Source organism: Aulonocara stuartgranti (assembly GCF_965226115.1).
Source record: "Aulonocara stuartgranti genome assembly, chromosome: 23".
NCBI lineage: Eukaryota > Metazoa > Chordata > Actinopteri > Cichliformes > Cichlidae > Aulonocara > Aulonocara stuartgranti.
In genome coordinates, this window is record NC_138958.1 from 36,701,023 (window position 1) to 36,725,844 (window position 24,822).

General features: G+C 39.8%; 1 protein-coding gene across 1 annotated transcript; it reads right to left on the bottom strand.

The window, feature by feature from the left end:
* Positions 1 to 14,088: 14,088 nt before the first annotated feature.
* Positions 14,089 to 17,705, bottom strand: LOC309699745 (uncharacterized protein). The gene is made up of 5 exons (XM_082522901.1): positions 17,662 to 17,705; positions 16,847 to 16,922; positions 16,590 to 16,745; positions 16,053 to 16,142; positions 14,089 to 15,612 (listed from the first exon to the last, which is right to left on the bottom strand). Exons 3-5 carry the CDS (start codon positions 16,692 to 16,694, stop codon positions 15,397 to 15,399), a joined length of 411 nt encoding a protein of 136 aa, XP_082379027.1. The 5' UTR covers positions 16,695 to 16,745; positions 16,847 to 16,922; positions 17,662 to 17,705; the 3' UTR covers positions 14,089 to 15,396.
* Between the last annotated feature and the right edge of the window lie 7,117 nt (positions 17,706 to 24,822).

The following is a 24,822-nucleotide window of genomic DNA, read 5'->3' on the forward strand; positions in this document are numbered from 1 at the left end:
AAACATATCAATAACCGCTAAAAACACTATAAGACTAACTGCAAAAACGGGTAACAAAAAAAATGAAAAACAATGAAGTGGAAATGCTAATAATAATATAAATATAGCCGGAGCGGATTATAAATCAGGTATTAGACGGTACGGATTGGCACGGTCTAATACCCGATTTTCACTGTATTTGCTCCACTCCCGCTGTCTAATGACAACTTACACATTTGGAATTAAAAACATTGTTAAACAATTAACGGACGGAACAACTTCGTTTGACTAAGATATTTTCAGTTATTTATTTCTTACCTGTATTGTGGAAGATTCCGCAGAGGGAAACGGCAGTTCACTGAACACATTTAACTTTCTCCACATTCCCGCCTCTTCACTTCTGGGAAGTTTGAGCATGTGCACTAGGCATCGGTTTTAGAGTTGTTGATTTAAAATAATTACATTTAATTGAACTGAAGAATGCAAATCTAGTTCATTAAACCTTTTATTATTTTATGTTAAACCAATAACTGATAATGATTTAAAAACCTAAACTCAATATGCTCATGTTAAATAGACAAATGTCTGTTGAATTAATCAAACAACTGCCTTAGTTGACTTTTTTGAGTGTAGGCTCCATTGGGATAATAGAGTACAACAAAGTCTTTATGATACAAACAAATAAGATTATTTCTGTCTTTATACTGCAGGCTTTTTAACAACAGGCAGATCAGACTGGTTCTGTTTTAGCAAAGCACGAAGCCTCAGTCTATCTTAGAACTTTTGAACAAAGTTGGACTAAACAATCTGAGAAACTGTTAAAGAGTGGACTGTGCCTGTCTATAAATACACTGTGGGGACTGGGTGTTCCCCAACACCGTTAGCTTGTTATTAGCAGGTTCTTATGTCATTTTCTTTGACACTGACTGGCACTGTGGCTGCCAGCAACTGCTAGACCACAAATATAAAGCCTTTGCTGACACTACAGGAAAAGTCAGTGCATCAGAGTCCCAAGACGTTGACATCACAAAACCACAAATTTTATCATAGAATCTGTGAAGAATTGAGCATTTCATTTTACCTTTGATTTGCCAGCCTGGCTAATGTTAATTTGTTGAGGGTGATGTTATGACAGGGTTATCACATTGCTGAGAGAGGTTTGCACTCCCAGTGCTTGTGGAGTACTTTTAAAACTCACAATGGGACTCGAACCATGGTCTCCAGGTTGAAAAACCTGTGGCATAGTCAAGTACCACACCTTTAACCTCCTAACATGGACTATATAGAGCTCTATGTAGCACTGTTACCTCTTGGTGACCATTATTGCCATAACTGGGGGTCAAGGTGGCTGATACCTAACAATCTATAACATCTGACAAAATATCAGATGTTATAGATTGGGATAAGAATCTGTTGGAATTGCTGGATGAGCCAAAGGATCATTAAACAATCATTAAACAGTCTTACCTTGAATTAATATTTTTACCAAACCAAATAACTATCTATCCAATAATTCTCAAGCGATATAAATGAAAAAGAAACATTCTGAATGGTCTGTTTACAGCATCCTGCCATGCGATTGCATTTGTCCCACGTTAACTTTTATCGAGTGGAAACAAGTTAGCGTTCATCCTCCAGCTTCACTGTGTTTATGTTATGCTAACATAACTATGTCACTGGCAATCACATAGCACATCATTATATACTAGCTAGTCCAACTTCAGTAACCCTACAAAAGTCACTGCTGTTTAGTTTTCTGTCTTCATTTATGTTGGAAGTGATAGCAGAGCTAAATGGCGCCGGTGAGGTCAGCTGCCGTCACGACTGCTCCGACCACTTTTTCTTTGTCTTTGTTTTTTAAGTTAGTTTTCAGCGTTTCTAAATCGGCAAAATCATCACCATTGGGTACATTAGGTATGACAGTGACACTCTTGTTTCTATTGGTATACAATGTACTCACAATTCGAAGTTTTTAACTCCGGATCCGAGCTGGCCGAGTGAGATCTCGAGGGAGAACAAAGGGAAGCGGCGGCGGCCTAGAGGGAAGCGAGCCGGCGTCAGGAACAGGCTGAGAGCTCGTGCACACCGCACACCTCTGCCTAGCATCCTGCTCGCCAACGTCCAGTCACTGGAGAACAAGCTTGACAAACCTCAGGGCCAGGATAAAGTTCCAGAGAGACATTCGGGACTGCAATCTCCTCTGCTTCACCGAGACATGGCTGAACCCAGCGGTGCCGGACCACGCCATCCAGCCGGCCGAGTTCTTCTCGGTTCACCGCATGGACAGGACACGGGACTCGGGAAAGTCAAGGGGAGGCGGCGTGTGTTTAATGGTGAACAACAACTGGTGCAACAGTGCGAACGTTGTTCCTCTCACACGCTCCTGCACACCAAATCTGGAACTACTGTCCATCATGTGTCGTCCTTTTTATCTACCTCGGGAATTTACATCGGTCATTGTAAGTGCCGTTTATATTCCACCACAAGCGGACACGGTCACCGCCTTATGCGAGCTGCATGAGGCACTCACACAGCACCAGACACAACACCGGGACGCTGCGCTTATTGTGACGGGGGACTTTAATAGCGCCAACCTCAAACGCGCAGCGCCGAACTTTTATCAACACATCACCTGCCCCACCAGGGGTGAAAGGACACTGGACCACTGCTACACTACGGTCAAGGATGGCTACAAGGCACAATCCCGCCCCCCGTTTGGCAAATCTGATCACGCCGCCATCTTCCTCATGCCAAAATACAAACAAAGGCTGAAACAGGAAGTTCCGGTTCAGAGGAAGGTCGCGCGCTGGACGGATCAATCGGTGGCCGCGTTACAGGACGCACTCGATGACGCAGACTGGGGCATGTTCAGAAACAGCTCCGACGATGACGTCAACGTGTTTACGGAAGCGGTTGTGGGATTCATCGGGAAACTAGCGGATGATACTGTGGAGACAAAGACTATCACAACGTTTCCCAACCAGAAGCCGTGGGTGGATAAAACCATCCGCGACGCTCTGAGATCCCGCACCGCTGCCTACAACACGGGACTCATGACGGGGGACATGGACCCGTACAAAGCCGCGTCATATAACGTGCGGAGGGCGGTGAAAGAGGCGAAGCAGCGCTACGGGAGGAAACTAGAGTCACATCTCCAACAGAGTGACTCTAGGAGCCTGTGGCGGGGACTAAGGACAATAACGGACTATAAAGCACCAACAACCGGTATGACGAACGCGGCCGTGACTCTGGCAGACGAGCTGAACACTTTCTATGCTCGCTTCGAGGCTGCAGCTAAGGTCTCCAACAATGCTAGTGTTAGCGGCGCTAACGGCTGCAGACAGGAAGATACTGCCAGCACCGGAAACGTGCTCGTCATCTCCGAGCATGAAGTAAGGAGAGCCTTCAAAAGAGTGAACACCAGGAAAGCAGCAGGACCAGACGGCATCCCAGGTCGTATCCTAAGAGACTGCGCATACCAGCTAGCTCCTGTGTTCACTGAGATATTCAACATCTCTTTATCTCAGTCGGTGATCCCCACATGCTTCAAAGAGTCCATCATTGTTCCTGTCCCGAAGAAACCCCACCCTGCTTCTCTCAATGACTATCGCCCTGTAGCCCTCACCTCAGTAGTGATGAAGTGCTTTGAACGCCTGGTCAGAGACTTCATCATTTCTTCACTACCAGACACACTGGACCCACTACAGTTCGCTTACCGTCCAAATCGTTCCACAGACGATGCCATCTCTCATCTCCTCCACACATCACTCACTCACTTGGACACTAGAAGGGGGAATTATGTTAAAATGCTCTTCATAGACTACAGCTCTGCATTTAACACCATAATTCCCTCCACACTCACCACCAAGCTGGAGCATCTGGGACTCAGCTCATGTACGTGTCAGTGGATCTCCAACTTCCTAACTGGCAGACCACAGGCAGTAAGGATGGGCGGACATGTCTCAGCCTCCACCACTCTCAGCACTGGAGCCCCCCAGGGGTGTGTTCTGAGCCCCCTGCTGTACTCTTTGTACATATATGACTGTGTGGCCACTACCAGCTCCACCACCATCATCAAGTTTGCTGACGACACCGTCGTGGTGGGCCTGATCTCTGATAACAACGAGACGGCCTACCTGAAGGAGATTAGGAATCTGGAGAACTGGTGCCAGAGGAACAACCTCCTTCTAAACGTCAGTAAGACAAAGGAGCTGATAGTGGACTTCAGCACTAAGCAGGAGAGGAACTACCAGACCCCCGTCATCAACGAGTGCCCAGTGGAGAGAGTGGACAGCTTCAAATACCTCGGAGTTCACATCACGCAGGACCTGTCATGGTCCTGTCACATCAACACCGTGGTGAAAAAGGCCCGACAGCGTCTCTACCACCTCAGACGCTTGAGAGTCTTCCAACTGCCCTCCAAGGTGCTCAGGAACTTTTACTCGTGCACCATAGAGAGCATCCTGGCGGGAAACATCTTAACCTGGTTCGGGAACAGCACCATGCAGGACAGACGAGCTCTACAGAGGGTTGTGCGGTCAGCTGAGCGCACCATCCACTCCGAGCTCCCTGACCTGCACTCAATCTACAGCAGGCGGTGCTGGACCAAGGCCAGGAAGATCGTGAAAGACCTCAGCCATCCCAACAACAGACTGTTCTCTCTGTTGAGGTCAGGAAAGCGATTCCGCTCCCTGAAGACCAACACAGAGAGACTGAGGAGGAGCTTCTTCCCGCAGGCGATACGGTCTCTCAATCACACCACCACACAGTACTGACCCACACATACAGTTCTTACACACACACTGGACTTTCTGGACTTTGGTTTTGCACAACACTGGTCACTATATTCTTCATTTCCGGTTAATACTTGTACAGCTGCTGTTATTGTGTATATATTTATTTATATTTAGATTTCTTCATACATTCTTATATAGTTCTATATTGTGTATTGTGTATTTTGTTGTACAGTTATTTTATTTTCAACTTTAATTTATATTCTATTCCTTCCTAGTTAAATTTACCCTTCATTCTAATTTGTGTTGTACAGTTATTTCATTTTTAACCTTAATTTATATTCTATTCCTTCCTAGTTAAATTTACCCTTTTTAATTTTTCATATTTATTTCCTATCTTATTCATAGCCTTTTCCTTTTTTGTTTTCTTTAGGTCACGAGCAGTTGTCCAAGCATTTCACTACATATCGTACTGTGTATGACTGTGTACGTGACAAATAAAATTTGAATTTGAAATGTACTAAAACATTTTTTTACATATTTTTGAGCGCCATGTACCACATAAAATCAGTTCGGTGTCAGTAAGCACAACCAGAATTCAGGTTGTGCTTACGATTATAAGGCAAGGCAAGGCAAGGCAAGTTTATTTGTATAGCACAATTCAACAACAAGGTGATTCAAAGTGCTTTACAGAGACATTAGAAACAAGAACAAATAAAAAGCATGATTTACAATTGATTAAAACAAGCAAATAAACTAACTAACTAATTAACAAACAAACAAACAAACAACAGTATATAAAATCAAAACAGATAAAATCAGAACAGTAGATAAAATCAGTAGTTAAAATGTAAGTTTTGATTATAAGACGATTATAAGGCGTCCTGTCAATTTTTGAGCAAATTAAAGGATTTTAAGCGCGCCTTATAGTGCAGAAAATACAGTAGATCCTTCAGGGTTCACATTATCCAGTAGCTGTAAAGGATTTTAGTCTGGACTGACTTTTTAGTCTGAACTTAAATAAGTATTGGCACCCTGGATCCTTGAAATGTGCTTGCAAGCTCTAAAGGGGAAGAATGATCTGTCATGATTTAAAAAAGAAGCCGCTTTATGAAAGCTTTCTCACCCAGGATCACATAGTGCTAAATATGAGGGCTTGGTAAACACTGCTTAGTTAGTGTATGCATCTTTGTCATAAAAACATAACAGTAAAGGACATCCCTGCTGATATAGTAGCTGTAATTATGATAATGGATGTGATATTTCCACTGGAAATGAACATCTTCTGTTTCATTAGAATGCACTACTCCATAAATCCCTGGACATTATCCTTTCACTAGTATTAGGATGCTGATATTTTTTGTTTCAGTCCTTGTTATAACAGATTTTAAAACGGAGCCTAATTAGGCCCACAATAAAGGAAGCTGCTGCACTTTTTCGCCTGCATTTTATTCATCATTTCATATGAAGTCTAACACTTTCTTGATGTGCTAACAGCAAAAAAACATTACCTTACACTCATTAAAACAACACTTACTTTCCACTGCCCTGTAAAGCATAACTCCTAACAATAAAAGAGAATGTAAGTTTGAGCAAACTGGCTCTAGATGCCAAATTTTATCCTATCCTTCATTCCTTCTGATTTGATTATATTTGAGGAAAAATGAAAGGAAAAAAACATTATTTATGCATATTTCTTTTGACAAGACAGTTGCTTTGTTCAATTTTTATTTAATGTAATCTATTTTAGGTTGCTATACAAACATGTTGAAGTCCAAACTAGATGACGCAATGTGCTGTTTTCCCATCAAGACCTCAGCTTAGTCTTACATTGCCCGGGGTTATATGGCATAGTATCAACTCAAACTAGAACATGTAACAGCAGATAAAGGCCTTAGGAGATATCACACTTTGAAGGGTAGAAAGAGTTGAGGACTTTTGCAGCTCTGGGAAAGAATAGAAAACACTGACCCAGCTATAGAGGCACCTAATCCTACAGGAACAAACAAGTGTCACCTTCAAGTGCAACAAAGTGACAAGAACTTGCACATTACTGTCTCAAAAGTCCTTCTTGTTCTTTACTTTTCTATATTTGTAGACATTTAAATCCAAAGAGCTCTATTTTGGTCCATAAGCTACACAATGTAACCAGCAGTGTTTCATTCTCCTCAGGAGGTGGATGATTATATAGTTTCAGCCTCTTGTGAATCTGTACAAAGCAGCCCGCATACCTCTAAATAAAAGTCAAGATTTTCACTGACAACCTTTAGACCTCGTTATATATTTTTCAGCCCTGTGCTTTTTTTTTCTTCATTTTCCACTGTTATTTAACTTGAGCCCAACTCTGACTCTAATATGTTGAAAATTGGAGGCCTTGGGTGATGTCAAGGGCTACTGAGAGAAAGTGTCACAAGACTCTGGCTGTTTGTGCCAGGTCTGCAGAAACTCTGTGACCTGATGCCTGAAATTATTACCCTGGGATTTGTGTCCTAGGATGTGTACATACCTATAAAAGAGCAAACAATGGGCTTTGTGAAAACTCATTTCATAGCCCATCTGCTATGCTACCTTACTGTACCTGACCCTGGTTGTGAATACGTTTTATGGCCGTAAAAAGCTACAGTCTTTTACACAGTATTTCTGTTTGGTCTGTGGTAGCCTTCAGATAAAAAAAAAGAACTGGATCATTAAGTTAAATGATTACTTATGATGTGCGGTTTGTTGGTGCAATTAAAGCAACTGTGTAAGACAACAACATATGTTGGCTTTGTTGATGCATTGTTTCCTTTTTTTATATCTTTAACACATTAAATTATGGTATATTATATCTCCTCAAAAATAAATCTGCTTCCTGTTTTATGCACCAAAACAATGTCCACATGTATCATAAAGCATGCAGTATATAGCATGCCCAACTGTATGGCCTGCACAGACTGGTTTCATGATGGTTTTATTGGTAATTAAATCATGTTCCAATCTAATCTGGAACCCCTTACTGGTGACTTAGCCTCTGGGAAACAATATTTCAGGGCTAACATTATAGACTGTAGATGTCCTCAAAAGTCTTATCTTTGGGTTGTTCTTTTGAAGCTTTATCTGTTTTAACTTTATTGCCAACGGTGACTGTTGCTATGACTTGAACCCCAAAAGAAAGTTTGCATTTTTTTCTCCTTGACTTCTACACGTATCTTTGCTATTTTTGCTATTCTTCCATAGATTTCAGTTAGTAGAATATAAGTGTCAAAATTAAATTAAAAGGTGATTTTATCTGAAATAATAATGTCAAAGAATCAACATACAATTTATACGAGAACAACAAAATAAAAAAATAAGAATAAAGAAATACAGAGAAAGTAACATTTCAACTCAAACTATGCTCAATAAATAATTATAGATTATATATATGCATCCAACTTAGTGTAGTTACAGATGAGAATTTAAAAGAAAACATATTTTAATGGAACCATTAGACATGCAATAGGACCATTTAACTTACAAGATTAGATGGAATGGCACTGGCCTCATCCTGTATTTGGTCCAGCTCATATCATTGTCAGCTATTTACGTTGATTCCTTTACATATTTTTTCTGTTATTTGTAAAAGTTGATTTAACCATAAATCATAAGCAGAATTAGATTCTACCAAATATGATTTTCAGCAGTGTTATTTACACAGTCAATAAAAGAGGAAAGGGCATGACTTTCAACAGTTTGCTACAGGTCAGACACTTTAACCATCGCATTGATGTCAACAATAAGAGCTTATAATCGTTAATGTAGAAATTAAGAAAATACTGAAGAAGCAAGGCAATATTATACCTCAAAGAAATGATCAGCAGGTACCTGCTGTTCACAGGGCCTACTTGAGGCCTTTTATGTCCATCGTGGTTCTTTGGATGTCAGAGATAGATTCCCCTCTCTCTGCCATCTGTTGTGACCGTGTTTCACCCCTACCACGTAGTAAGATGTGGTAGATAGGTTTTTATATTCACCAGAGGGGTTTTAGATTTAAGAATGGTCATGTTTTTATTTCCTATGTAAAGTAAGTATCTCATCAGTTAGAGCTCTTTCGCATTTAGAGGTCTTGGAGCTTGTTTTTCAGTGTATTCCCTGATTTGACTGTTTGTAGCAAACTGGTGAACATGTCTGCTTCTTCTAATGTCTCTGATAACTATTCCCAGGTACTTCAAGAATATCTTCCAGTAACTTCCTCTTTTAAAACACAAGCATTAATAGGTTGTAACTGCAACCCAACTAAGGCAGTAAGTGTGCAGCCAATCTATGCTCAAGCTGGCAGACTTGTTATGCAGATGCTGAATGAATTAGCCTCCTATCACAATTAGCTCCTTTTATTGCTACAGTCTAAAGGTGACATTTAAAACATAACAAAGTAAATAATGACGAGTCGAGCCATAAGTGTGACAAGTTGGCTCCCTCTAAAGATTTTTTTTGCAGATGATAAATTTAGAAAAACATTGACCAAGTTGAATAATAACTCAAATTCTGCTTAAACATAATTTTTTAAAATACTTTTTCGACAACCATATGGCTCACCTATATGCTATACATTTTTCTTTTTATGGGCAAAGATATGTTTATCTGTATGTTTATTTTTCAGTATTATAAAACTTGGTTTGGGACATTGTAAACGTTCTCCCTAAAAATCTAGAATTCCGTTAGTTGTGTTTATTTTAGCATATATGCCGATTAAATTGATGTGGTTATTAAAGCATTATGCAACAAGAAAAGAAACTGTAAAATAATTTTTTTTAAATTATAATGAATAAAGGTGTACAGTCTTGTATGTACACCAAAAAGAAAGCCAAAAATTTGTGTTAGCTTAGATTAGCTTAATTTAGCTTGTCATAACTTACCTTAAAGAATAGGGAAATCATGGTAAGTATGATATTTAATAAAGTAAACTTTTAAAGTAGATTGTTGAATAGTGGATTTAAAATGTTTTGACAGAGGCTATTTTCATTCTGTTTCAAGTGTTTCAATAAATAAAACTAGCTTTATATTCAGAGCTACCAGTATGTACAGTGTACTGATGTATGATATCGATTATTGATATCTTCTCATCTGATTCACGATGTCCTTTCATTTAAGCGATACAACGTGGAATGTCTTTTTGCATCTGTGTGATGCAAAAAGACATTCTGGGTGACCTACACTCAATACTCGGCTTAAACGCACCAAAAAGAGACCGAGAATCAAAGCTGATGTGGTCACTCTACATGCTGCTCACGCTGTAAAGACATCATTAAGTGTTTCACTTTGACATCTACTAAAAAAAAACTTCATCTTCATGTTTGACAACCTGGTAATGACAACCTTCTGTCAAACCTAACTACTTTGTTTCATTTCTTTGAAACACAAGTCACATTTTTAATGGAGACAAGAGTTCAGCTGAGTAACTTGGCCGACTAGAAACTCATTCCATCTCCACATTATGCTGAAATGTTATGTTAACATTTCTAAAAATATCACTTGAGAAGAGAAGCAATGTGTGGATATATTGTACATTTTCTCCTTAATATAAGAAAGTCGTGCTTATGCTCCTGTTGGCACGACTGACCACAGTGAGCTGAGCACAGCATTCTTGCCCCAAAGATAGATGTCACAGTGCATTATGGTACTAATGACTCAGTGAAAAGGACAGGCACTGGCAATTAGAGGTATGTGTGGATGTGGAGGTAAAGCACAGGCTCTGAGCTGCTGTTATACTGTCTAGAGGAAGGAGCATAGAGTGGACTGAATTAGGTACTGGGACCTGTGGTTGGATCTTTGGCAATGGGGATATATTGGAGTAATGACTCTCCAGCTTCTGACAGTAGATAAAAGAAGAAGAAATAAAAACAAGGTAGAAAGAAGAAAACAGTGATAACAGAATGCCCCTATACTCTGCCCCTAAAGAATAAAAAATAGATTTTTGTGGTTATTTGTTTCCACAGGTGAGAGGAATATCAATCCTAGACATTTTCCTATTTTGCTGTTAGTTAGAAAGACAGTACAAAATAACACATCAAATAATTGCTCAAATTTGAAAGAGGCTTAAGGGAGAGTTTGTTAGGCGGGGCTGTGTGCAGGCAGGAATAGGACCCAAGGTGCAGACTCCGGAGACAGACGTGAACTCAAAAAAGGCTTTAATTCTGAACGCAACATGACATAACTTGAAAAACTCAAAATAAACTTACACCGGTGGACAGACAAAACACACAGCAAAATAAACGGTAGATCGCGACACAGACACTAAGAAACACAGGGCGTAAATACACAGAGGGAGCAATCAGGGAATGGGTAACAGGAGGGAAACACAGCTGGGGCAAATCAGGCCTAACGAGACAAGAGGAAGCAAAACCAGACATATTAACATCACACATGGACTTTCAAAGTAAAACAGGAAACATAACAGACTCACGGGCAGGCACTATAACAAAGGGAACAGAGACACTGACTGGATGTGGGGATACAGCAGAAAGGGGAGACAGCAACATGGAACCCAGACAGAAAACCAGAACACTAAAACTCTAACCAAACCCCACCCAGAGAACCTAAACTAAGAATAATCCTAAAACCCATAAAGCAAAGCTAGAATATAATGAAATAACAAAATCAAAGAACCAAAAACACAAAAACACTGGGTCAACGACCCAGGGACCCTAACAGAGTTTCTTTAAAAGCAAATGTTCGGGTTTTACACAAACCTTTCTTTTAACCTTTAATAAAACTTTAACACATTGGTTATATGAGTTTTGTAGAATGTTTAGCTTATTTTAGAGTTTAGAAATGTGTTATCATAGAATGTAGAACTATTGTAGAGACATTGATACTGCCTTTAAAGTAATAAAGGCCTCACTGTGTCGTGAACTTAGGAGTAGATTGTAGGAGACCTCTCCCCCACTGAGTGGAAATTCCCCAGAGGATGTCTTAGGGTGGGGGTCTCAACATTTCTAACTGGATAACAGTGGTTTGGAAGGGAGAGGGGTTTTATGACCTCTAGGGAGTTACCTACACCCACAGTGTTTTAACTGTCACGCACACACATCCACACGCACACTCACTCATGTGCACTCACACATACACACAGGTATGCGTACACAGTCACTCACGAGCACTCACATAGACACAGACAGAGTTTGCAGCACACCGTAGGGGGTTTTATGATGGGGTCACGTCTATAAAACTGTGTTTCACAGACAAAGGGGAGAAGATTTTTGCAGAGGGACACCGGCTTCGTCTTCCCTTCTAGAAGTGCATGCTTAAATGAAGATGAGTAAAGATGAATAAAGATTTTGTGAAAATGACTACTGAGTCCGGTGCCATCTCTGGATGCTCGAGGAATAAAAGAACCGGGGTAAAACTGATTTCTCAACAGTTTTAAAATGCCTGGTGCTAAATCATCATATAGTGAATTTTGGGGTGTGTGGGATAAAAAGAAAAAATTATGATCACTTATGTGCAGTGTTGGGACTAACGCGTTATTAAGTAACGCGTTACAGTAACTACGTTATTATTGTGGTAACGAGCACGGTAACTAGTTATTATGCCAAAATCAGGAACGCGTTAGTCGTTACTGGGATTTAGATAGGGTCGTTACTCGTTACTTCGTGTGGTGGCTATCGCGGAGCTTCCACAGATTCAGTAACATTAGCAAGTGGTGGAGGCCAGCAGGTGGATGAAGGAAAGGGGACGCAGAAGGAAAAAGAGACCCGAGGCGGCCGCCGGTCCAAGTGTGAACTGAACTTCAGGTAAGAAGTTATGACCTGCAGTCTCTCTGGGTCAGATATAAACCAAGTTTAGGTGGAGTTTATTTTCGTTATTCTGACTTTTTCCGTACTGCGTGCTAGCTAGCATGACGGAGTTTCTATACAGCTGGGTGGGTGCTATGATGTTAATGATGTTGAACTTTATTTTGTTCATAAGTTATTAGAGTTGCCAACCGTCCCGTCTGGTATTCAGAGAAAATATTACGCGTTTCTTATTGAAGTGAAAAGGAACAGTTTGTCCCGTAATTCAGCTACAATGGAAAAGGCACAAAGCTGGAGTTATTCTGTGTCTTTGCTGCACAGCTGCCTCTTCTTCTCTCATCCTCTCACCCTCTCTCTCTCCTGTTTCTACTTCAATCATGAAACTGATCAATGATCAGCTGATCGGCTCTCTTGTTTGTTTATCGCTCACTTTGCGCCAGAAAGAGGAAACCAGCGGATGTCGCGCTAAACAACAGCAGCACGTTTAAGCTTGATCAGCTGTTGTTAGAATTTATTTAATATTAATTTCTAGTATCAGCTGATGTTTGCTGGAGCCACAGCTGTAAAGCTGCTGGTGAGGATGTCGGTTTGGATATGTGGTGAGAGGGAAACATGAAGATGAAACCAGGAGATGTCCTTACTGGATCATCAGAGCTGAACAGGTGATGGAGAAACAGGTTTACCTTTTAGGTGACATGAATGAGTTGAAGGGAAGTTATGAACTGTTTCTGAGAGACAAATAACACCAGGATCCTTTTTTAGGTAGCTGACAGCTGGTAACTGTGCAGGGGCGGGTCTAGCAAAGTGTTGCCAGGGGGCCAGGTAGGGCATTAACAGGGAAAGGGGGGCACAAAGAAATACTTTTCTTTCTTATTCTCATTTAAAATGTCTAGCTTTTATTAAATAATTATCTGAATCTTACAACAAACGATTGATAGATTGATGCATATATACCATCAGAACAGTGTACATCACTGTCACAACAGTGTTTATTATCATTCAAAGGCTTTATGATTTTTCCTATAATGGCGGGCCGGTCTCTAGTCAAAATGTCCGGGCCAATTTTCTGTCCCAGTCCAGCCCTGTATGCAGCTCATCTGCAGTCTGGTGTTACCTACATCTTCCTATTCAGAAGGCAGAATTTCTGAGTTCTGAGTACAATCGAAAGCACCACGACTGCAGTTTTTGTGTTGGATGTAAAAGGCGCACATGACGCTGTGACGTAGGCTAGAATCATGGCAGCAGTCAACAACGGTCCAGGCGTGGGATTTCTCTCGTGGAAATATGCACATTATCTTTTCCTTTCTATTGTTAGGTGGCACAGTGCACTTGTGGCAAGTAAGCAAGCTAGAAGACTGGCAAAGTTATGGAAGCAACACATTAACAAGAGAATTCTGAGTAAAACCAAAGTTACTTTCCCTAGTAACTAGTTACTTTGAAAGTAACGAGTAACTTGAAGTAACTGAGTTACTTTTGAGAGAAGTAACTAGTAATGTAACTAAGTTACTATTTTAAAGTAACTTACCCAACACTGCTTATGTGTAGAGAGTTCAACGGTGTCATTTTGACTCCCATAGAATCTATGTAAAATCCTGCTTTCCCGCATACCCAGTTGCCTACACTCTAAAAAAAGATCTGCTGGCTTAACGTAAAAAAATTAAGGTAACAATTTGCATGGATCTTTTTAAGTTACTTCAGCTTAGCCACTATAGCGTAAATGCCACAAGAGTTCTCTAGTTAGGCAAACTCTATTCCTTACGTACAAACAACATGATTTGCTTTGTCCTCTACAAGCTTAATTAAGTTGAACCAACTTAATTTTAATTGTTTAAAAAATTACTCCATTTAGTTATTAAAACTTATTTTTTTACTTTTATTCTACTCAGAAATATCCATGCAAATTGTTACCTTAATTTTTTTGAGTACTAATAACTTACAATAACTTATAACTTACAATTATACAATAAATTACACATTGAAATTCCAGTTTTATGATCAAACTGTTTATTAGAACACCAGTCCACCATTCCAGACTCATTGACATTTCAATAGCAGACAAAATTGTTGCCTCCATAAAATAAATGACATAAAACACCCCTGTAAATCTGTCTCAAAAAGACTGAACATTTTGACAGTCATGCTCTGATTCAAGTTTGTTTGTGTTAAAGTGATAGTTTAGGTTTTTTTAAGTATGAAGTACATTGTGAGTGTATTACACACAGTAGACAGCAGTCAGCACATTCCTGCCACCAACACGCACGATAGGCTCAGTTTGTTTGTGTGACTTTGGTAAATCTGAACTAACCCGAACTAACACCAAAGTCACCAAATAACACAATTACACTTACTGATCAAGGCAGCAGGAGACCAGCAACTCCTGTGTGCTGTCAGGTAAAATTGCTGTTTTTGTCCATGGACGCTGGTGGGCCAGAGCGATTGAAACAACAAGCAGTAGAACTTCTCTTTCCTCACAGAAAAGGCTGTCTGATAGCAAAATAAAGCAGTAAACATATTCTTGATATAATGTACATTTAAACTGACATCAGTTTTATTAGGATGGAGGCTCATCTTGCGTGCCGGTGGCCCCGTCTGCTTCTCCGTAGGTGGAGCTTACTGACTGCCATCTACTGTGTGTAATACACTCACAATACATATGTACCTCATACAGCCTCACTTCAAAAGACCCGAGCTATCCTTTTAAAGTGCATTATTTTTAACTAGGTGTACTTAATGCTCAACGCTCAACTTTACACCTACTGCCTACTGTACAGTATGTAACACAACACATTGCAAACAACAGTGGAACATTTCCCGTTTAATTTGAGGATAGCCTCACTCTTCACATTTTTTAGTACAACAGTTTACTTTTTAGTGACATTACCTTAGGACTGGCTTTCAGATCATCCAGCTCGAGGAATATCTTTTGAAACACTTCAAAAGTGTTTTTCAAAAGTGTTTTTCAGTTCTTTTGGGTAGCTGAGGTTGAGTGCATATATCAGCCCCATTAGCAAGGCACAGGCTCTGGGTACATCCAGGTCTGCTAGGACTTCTGTTCCTTCAAGTATGATCCTTGCGCTGGCTGGATCAGACGTTGTGGCACCTCTGGTTACAATCTTCATCACTTCATTGGTAATATCGCCGCCACCATCCTGGTAGATCAGAATCAATATAAATGTTTTAAGTAATCATATTTATACATGAGAGTAACACAAAATAGGGCTGCAACTAACAATTTTAGTTATCTGATTATGTCTGTGAAGGTTCTCTTTGCAAGCTCCTTTGACGATTATCTGATTAGTTGTTTGGTCCAGAAAATGTCAGAAAATGGTGAAAAATGTCAATGTTTCTCAGAGCCCAATATGATGACCTCAAATGTCAAACATATTCAGTTTGCTGTCATAGAGGAGTAAAGAAACCCCAAACCATTCACATTTATGAAGCTGAAACCAGAGAATTTGGACTTCTTTTTCTAAAATAATTACTTAAACCGATCAATCAATTATCAAAATAGTTGCCGATTAATTTAGAAATCAATTAATAATAGATTAGATCGTAGCTCTAATACAAAGTATAGTCATGTCTGATTTACCTGCTCTTTGAAGAGATCCTCCTCCTTTTCCCTGAGATACACCACTAAGCCACGGATAGCGACCTCTCGCCTTCTCTCCACAGAATCGTCCTGTGAATAAGAAAAAGAATGTCGAACTGCTCTTCGAGGAGGATGGGTTTTTGATAATTACATCCAAAAAAAAAAAAAAAGGATTGACTTTATATGGCCTGAACTGTACCAATTATAGATTTCCAGTGATAATCAAAATAATGAATTGATCATTTCAAAGAGCCATTTCTCTGAAATGATCAATTCATGAACTTGAAAAATCCAGGTAACAAATAGAAAAACTGCAAAATCTTGCAAATTACTCTGCCAATCATGATCCACATCACCTATAATTTGTTTTATTATTAAGTATTTATAGTTTTAATTGATATTTGTGCCTCAAGCTCTAAACAATAATTTGACATAGTTGAGTTGTAAACAGCTACCTTTTAAGACTCAATATCACCTATTGGAAAAAAAAAAGTGGATTATCCTATTTGAAATAAACTACATTTCATTCATTCATACCTCTAGCAGCATGTTCTGGATGTGCCGAATGCGCATTTTTGCAGCCCCTCCTCTTGAGGACAGCAAGGACATTATTTTCTGAGAGTACTGGTCCAGCTTTGCCATGAATGTTGTCTCCAGGTTAACAGTGGTGATCCTTCTGAATTCTTGGTTTATCTGTATAAAAAAAAAAGGCACAAATAGGCACAACATGTTAATGTATACAATTTACTTTAAAAGAATACATACTGCAAATTATCTTATGGAAAAATATTTACCTGAACTGCATCAAAAAGAGCAGGCCATCTTTCTTTCAGGTCATTGATTTTTGGTGCTTGATTGACAACTTCCTGCCTGCGAATGGAGAATGTTATGTTATGTTTCCAAATCAAAGATATTTTTTCTTAAGTGATACAACTGCGCTTATGTATCTGCAGTTAACACCCAAAAGAGCAAAATTATATTTTATGTGCTAATGCACACTCAATGTAATGTCATTAAAACAACTAGTTTATGAATGTTACTTAAGATCTTTCCTGTGGCGTTTCTACAACATGGCGTTCGCTTCCTCGCCCGCGTTTTTTGACTGAACTTTGACACAGGCTGTTCTTCAGCTAGGGCTCAATTAACAAACTTCAATCTCACATAAAAATAACTCTAGGACTTAAACATCAAAATGCATCGATGTTAAACCGATGCATTGTAATGTAACCTACATTTGTTTAGTCATGAATGTAAAATGGCCCAGCCTTTTGCTGGTCAAACCTTCATCAACGCTGCAACGATTTCAAAGTAGAAAGAAGAAAAACATGTATTACCCTGTCTTTGCAGAGTTAAAACTACTGCTACAGAAGCTCAGTGTCAATTAACACCATTTGGCTGCCACCGTAAAACAAAACTTAACAAAGACTAATGTTACGGTTGAATTACTTCACAAGTTAGCCAGAAGTGTAACGTTACTAGCTTATCACCACCACTCGCCGAGGAAGAGTTTAGTGTTGTGTAAAAAGGATTTCTTGCAGTGCGTGTTGATAGAGTTAAAGTTAGAGTTATTAGCTGCTGTGAATAAAACAAGGCAAAAAATTGTACTCACCACAAAGCTTTAACGTTTGACAATGTTCCGTACAAAATGCCGCTTCTCTGTTTTCTCTCTTTGCCTCCGTTTCTTTCGATCAGTGGTCTGAGAGCACAACATGTCCGGGCAAGTCAGCCTTGTACTCAGCTTTTAAAGGACGCTTACGAGATTTTTAAGTTGTATTAACTGAATACACTTTCATGTTAAGTTAACACAGAAATGTCTGTTCAAAATCGATATATTACTGAGCTAAGACTGTTTTCTTTATTTTCATTTCGACCAACTCATTAAATTAAGTTATCAACTGATTACAATGTGTACATGCAACAAACTTAATTTTTTATGCAGAAAAAGCTATTAATTTTAAGCTTTACTTACTAACCCCATGAATCATTTTTTAGAGTGTAGCTACACATATTGTTTATACACATTTTGACATGAATTCAAGCTCTCAGTGCATGGCCCCATAAGCTCATGGCTCACTTGATACCCTTCCACACATCTGATTGGATAACCTATCTCATATAGGGCATGCTATCTAAGGCTGCTTTAGCCTGCCCACAGTTACTAAATGGTAAATGAACTGGTACTTATATACCACTTTTCTAATCCAACTGAGGACTCAAAGTGCTTCTTAGTTCAAGCCACATCACCCATTCACAATGCACGTCTATGCATTTTAAATACTTTCTATCAGTATGTAACTCATAGATGCTTCAGGGCCATTTTGGGGTCATGTAGGGCATGTGGACATGTAGACCAGAGGACATAAGGATTTAACCACAGGTGTCCTCTACTTCCAGAGCCACAGCTGCCGCTGTACATCTGCAACCTGCTTTGCAACCCATCTCCATCCTAGCTTGTTATTTTGTAATGTCTCCAACGTAATATCATATAGTCTTTCAGCTGCTCTCGGGCTTTCAATATATGATCATAGAAGCATGAGGAGGTCCCAGAACAGAGTCAGATGGGAATATTACTCTTCTTTGGTGCTGACCGAACAGTGGTTAAGCATAGGAAACAGAAAGACATGGGGAAAGACAATAAAAGAGAAATCTACTAAGTAGAGGCCAGTGATTTTAAAATCGTTTGCATAACACATGCAAAGTCTGATTGTAGGCGGTTGTTTATGAATATGTATTACTATCTTAAAAACCCCCAGAACATTTGGTTACCCTGGAGCACTGATTTCCAATGTGACATCTGAGTATTTAAAGAAATGGTAAAAACTAATCGCTCTTCTGACACTTTACAATCTTGAGAGAGTCTAGAGGAGAAAGGAAACCAATGGAAGGATATCAGAACTCAGTTGTTCAGCAGTTCAATTGTATTTATCAGTAGTTCTAAAGGATTAAGAAAAAAATCAGGTAAGGCTGTAACAAACACAACAAATCAAACAATACAGAATCACAGGACAAAATAAGCCAACCCAACCCTGTATCTAAAAAAAGGAGAAAAAGGAAATACAATAAAATAACAGTTTTCCCACTACATGACTTACTGACAAGAGGTCAAGAGAGTAATAATAAAAACGGAGAATAGAGGGGAAAACAGCAATATAAGGCAATTAAATGGGCAACCTGACTTTTACCATTTCTGTTAGCAATACAGGAGCGCTATGGGCTAAGGCCTAAACAAATAAGTATAGCAGGTGGCAAGGTTAGCCAGGAGTCCCAGACAGTGCACTTCCTCAGCCTTTATATGTCCCCAGATGGAGCGTGATTGGCTGCAGGGTCCAATAGAGAATAGAATATCCACCTCCTCCTTTACCAATAGAGTAAAGGAGGAGGTGGGGCTATAGCTGAGCTCTATAGAGCCAAACACAACACATATTGACGCATGTCTGCAGTAATTTATATTTACCACAATGGCTCTGTTCTGGGACCTCAGTGCCCATGTGCAGCAGCAGCAAGACCTCAGCACAGAACAAGGGAGGCATCAAGCAACATAAGACTTGATGTGATTTAGTAAGAAAAAGCATGAAAGGTTGGGCTGGGGCAGAGGTGGGTTGCAAAGTGGCTTGAAGATGCGTAGCACTGGTAGACAGGGTAAAAATCAAAGTCCTCTATGAGATAGCCAACTGGATGTGATCAGGGTTAGCTGAGCCATTAGCTTTTGTGCACTGAGATCACACGACCTGCCAGAAATGCAGCTGAGCATAAATTTGCAGTCTCTGAAGTTATCTTAAACTCAATATGTGACATAGTGTGACATACAGTCACCTGAGGGAGGATATGGTGTGGAAAACACATGAGATTTTACGTGGTAAAATAATCAAGAAATAAAGTATGCCACCTCATAAAGTATATTTGTGACATATTATTAGTCTTGTCTCATAAATGTCACGGTTGTTGTTTTGTAACATCCGTAGGCACCGTCAGCTCTTCTTTATATGTTTTCCTCCAAATATCCACCTCGGAAACTGGATCATATAGAAACGGTGATAGATGATGTTTTCAGAGCAGTGGTGACAAAAGCAATACCTCTTTTGATACACCTTCACACACACACACACACACACACACTTACTCACACCACCAGCCCAAGGTGACAGAAGCTTGATCCATGTGTTTTGGAAAAGCTTCAACAATGACATTTAAAGCTGTGATTTGTAGTTGTTAAATCTCATGCTGAGTGTACACACATAATTGCAACGATAAGTCAGAATCCAAAGCAATACGCTTGGTGACACTGGTCTGCTGGTTTGTTTCAAAAGTCATTTTGTAACTCCGGCATCAGTTGAATCTCTGCAGCATGAAAGCTTCACCCCACGTTGTAAACAAATTGCATGCTAATTGCTATTGGCTCAGCTGGTGAAAGAAGAGAAGGACTGAGCCAACTTTCTATGTGCCTGGTTTTCTTGAGCTTGCTTACCATGCCTGGAGCAAAAGTAAAAGACCACTGCAGTGATGATTTCTTGTGATCAGACCTTGTAAAATGGTCAATACTGTGCTCTGTATCAACTCCTCTAAAGCTTAAGGCTATAATCGAAAAAGATCAAGACCAAACAGGGAAGTGAGGCTTGAAGATTGTTGGTTTTTTTTTCTTTTCTTTTCTGCTGGACTCAAAACTAAAATATACCCGTAGCAAAGGCCAGGTAGCATATGACAGATATTGTTCACTGAGAACAAATAAGACATTTTTGTGTTCAGGGAGCTTTTTGATTTCTGCTTTCACTCCACGTATTGACCAATATAATTTGTAAACAGTTCATTTGGAGAGCAAAAGAGGGAATGAACTCAAAAGCTCAAAAGGTTGTCTTGAAACCACTGGCTATTTAGCTAGCTTTTTATATTTTGCTGTTTAACGTTATCTGCATTTGTGAGCAGAAAGGCAAATCCCAACATTGGCCTATCAACAAGGGTCCCTCTAATTTTTCATGTGTCTGAGCGAACACACTAACTCCCTGAGCGGTCCCGTGGACCACTGTGAGCAATATCACACGTGTGCACTGTGGTCACGCCAGCATCGAATCCATCCAAGTTGCATGGTTTATTAAAATAATCCAATTACAGCATTTATGTTAGACTACTTTTAATTAAGTGCTTTAGCCCACTTACAATGAAAATTTTAAAAAATCTTGTTCATGACCTGTGTAGTATGTTCACACTATTGGAAGTAAAAATAACTTGAACTCCAATTTTGAAAACACAACTACTTTTTTTTTCTTAAGCTCTGACTTGTATTGTGAGTCTGTGGTCTGGGAGAGAGTCCTGTAACTCTCTGTCAGGAAAATACAGTAAATAATGACCATCCATCCATCCATATGCTTCCGCTTATCCTTTTCAGGGTCGTGGGGGGCGCTGGAGCCTATCCCAGCTGTCATAGGGCGAGAGGCGGGGTACACCCTTGACAGGTCGCCAGTCTGTCGCAGGGCCAACACACAGGGACAGACAGCCATTCGCACTCACATTCACTCCCTATGGGCAATTTAGATTTAGATTAATCAATTAACCTATCCCCACTAACTGCATGTCTTTGGACGGTGGGAGGAAGCCGGAGTACCCGGAGAGAACCCACGCAAACACGGAGAGAACATAAAGGAGAACAACAGCCTGATACCTGCAGGCCTGACAACAGGAGATGTATCACTCCTGTAACACCTGTAACATTCAGCAGTCGCCTCATTGTTCTGACACACACAACAAAACTATTGACTACACTACACACTAACTACACAACGTTTGCACTAAACGTCGCAAATCTCTAACATCTCAAACCACCGACGTCACTCCTAAAACTCCCCCCTTTCTAAACAATAAATGCCATGTTGCCATATCATTTTTTGATTGGTCGACATGGTACATTTTTCGACCAATAGGAAAGGGTGGTGGGTGGGTGGGGGGGGTTGGTGTTGTTTTTGCTTACAGGTGGAGAGTACTTTCGAGCGTTTTCCTTATAAAACGTCGTTTTTACCGTTTCCTCCCACAGTAAACATAAACAAAGATAGTATTCAGGAAGAAAACCAAACATTACATATATTTTTATCATAACTCTGGTTTTACGTAGCCTATCAACACAATTTAAAAACTGGTATAAAGTCCACACTTTTTCCATCAATTGCTCCGTCTGTCCTGCTCACATCTCCAATGGTTGTACATGTTATCATTAATATGGCTTCACTCCACATCAGCCACGCCGCTTTGCTAGCTAAAACACCGATGTCGGCACATAAGGATGCTGTCATAGCCTGTCAACAAGGTTGATTAGCTGCGTATATACGAATGTGAATCGCATCATTGGCTGGACTTTGGGATAAGGTGTCATCGTTCTAATCCCATACGGGAGCAGCCAGTCACTTACTGACTAACACTGCAAAACAGAATTGTTAAAGTATTAATTTTAATTTCAATTCAGGTTAGATTTTTTTTCTATGCGCAACACAGATTTTCTGTGCGTAGAGACCGTGCCAGTGTGCCAACAGCTTAGAGGGAACATTGCCTATCAGTACAGCTTTTAAGACAGTCTTCTCAAATTACAGATTCCAAGTTTCTTGATTTGTGTTCAGTGTTAGATGTTCCCTTTTGAGACCCACTTAAGAGGAATGTTGATTGCAAATCCCCTATATACAGTCACTGGGAATTAAAAATAGCATCCCTTGATCTTTCTGTTGGGGTAGAAGACACTAAAGTATCATTTTTTACTGCTGAGAGAAAACTTGAATATTTAAGACCTCAAACTGAGCTAGAACACATTCACCCCATGGGCTCTTCAGCTTGTCCAAATATTTGTCTCACACCGCTCCAGATCACCTGTGGATCGGCATATTCTCTCTCCCAGGGAGAATGTGTTGATCACATAATGATTAGAATCACATACACTTGGTCAGCACTCCTTGTTGCATTTCAACACACTGAGTACGCCTTTATCATCATATTTGGACAGGCAGACTTGTGCTACAGAGTACCGCACTGCTAGATGAAGAAACATCAAAACCCACAAAAATCCAAAGTGGGGTCAGGTGGGATGATGCTGCCATAAGTAACAGAACGTCTGCCCACAAGTTCATATCCCTTCATTTACCATGTAACTAAAGATGGTATAAATAATTTAAATACATCCCATTGCAACATTAAGCACTATACTTTAAGAAAAACATCCTTACAGTTTCTTTTCTACCACATTAATAACTGTCTGTGAAGAAACCAGCAGGGAATGCTTTGGTCTCATGGCATCTATTTAAAACACTCTGGGCCTTCCAAAGAAATCTATATGAGCCCCTAGATAGAAAAATTACACATGCGAGGTACATTAAGTACAATAAAATGTTATGCTTAGCAAGTCTGATGAGTGAACTAAAATCCTCTGTTGTATCTGGATGTCCTCAATTGTTCAACTTGAGCGAGACTCTTATGGTGGGTTTTCAAAAACATGCCTCATGACTTTTTTGTGGGTGCCCCGTGAGCACCGTGATTTCAACATCAACATCAAATTTCAGGCATCAACTTGTGCAACAAACACACATATATAACTATTTTAAACTTACCTATCATAGTGACGAGAGCTTAGTCTCCATCTGTGGCACGAAGAGCTCCAGCAGTTTTCATCTGAAGAATACATTATTACAACCACAAAAGAAAGGATTGGGGAGACCTGGAACATGTTCAGCCTTTTTTTATTTCTCTAAATGTGCACTGTGAAGCCTTTTGGGATATGACTTATAACAAAGAGTTACACAGATTAGGCATAATATTTTGACCACCTGCCTTGTTGTGGCCATTTTTGTTGAATGTTTATAAAATGCAATTTGTATTCATTTTTGTTTTTTCTTTAAAGGTGTAAGAATATACTGACCTGGTTTTGTTATGTAAATTTGTAATTAATTTTATTGGAGAAGCTTTTGGAAAGTGATAGGTTTATTAGCTTATGGACCCTCCCATTAATCAAGAGATTAAGAGCACCCTGGATGGGTGTGGTAAAGGGGTTTTTCGTTTTTTGTTTGCCAAATGTCAGATGGGAAGACGGGAGGGTTAGAGAATGATTTTTTTGACCACTTTTGAAGTTGTTAAAGCAAATTAAGTTAACTTTCGTTTAATTTTAAGTTTTAAGAAGTTATTTGGTTGATTTTTGTTTATAATTTTGCACGAAATAAACCACATATGATTTTTAAACAATGGAGTCAGAAGTGCGTTCTAAAACAAACCTCCCGTTGCCACCCATGGCCTTTTCTTGGACTTTTTTGGTGTTTGGAAAGTAAAAGGCCGCGACATGCCTAATATTGTTTTGGTTCCCCTTTTGCTGCCAAAAGAACCCTGCCCTGTTGAGGCATGGACTCCACTACCACTAGACCCCTGAAGGTGTGCTGTGGTATCTAAGGCACTGTGTATTCTGACAGCTTTCTGAACTAGCAGAACTTTTACAGCAATTTAAGCTACAGTAACTTGTCTGTTGAATTGGACCACATGGGCAAGCCTTTGCTCCCCATGTGCATCAGTGAGCCTTGACCTCCCATGACCCTGTTGTTGGGTCATGGGCTGTTTCTTCCTTGGACCGCTATTGATAGATACTGTCCACTGCAGACCAGGAACACCCCATAAGAGCTGCAGTTTGGAGATGATCTGATCCAGTCATCTAGCCATCACGATTTGGCCATTGTCAGACTCATTTAAATCCTTACAGTTGCCAATTTTTCCGGCTTCTAACACATCAACTTTGAGGGCAAAATATATCACATCCACT

Coding starts and splice junctions, on each gene's coding strand:
- LOC309699745 (XM_082522901.1), bottom strand. CDS start 16,694: ATGGCAAAGCTGGACCAGTACTCTCAGAAAATAATGTCCTTGCTGTCC. Junction 16,143..16,589: donor TCCAGAACATGCTGCTAGAG/GTATGAATGAAT, acceptor TCTTATTCACAG/GACGATTCTGTGGAGAGAAG. Junction 15,613..16,052: donor AGGATCTCTTCAAAGAGCAG/GTAAATCAGACA, acceptor CTGATCTACCAG/GATGGTGGCGGCGATATTAC.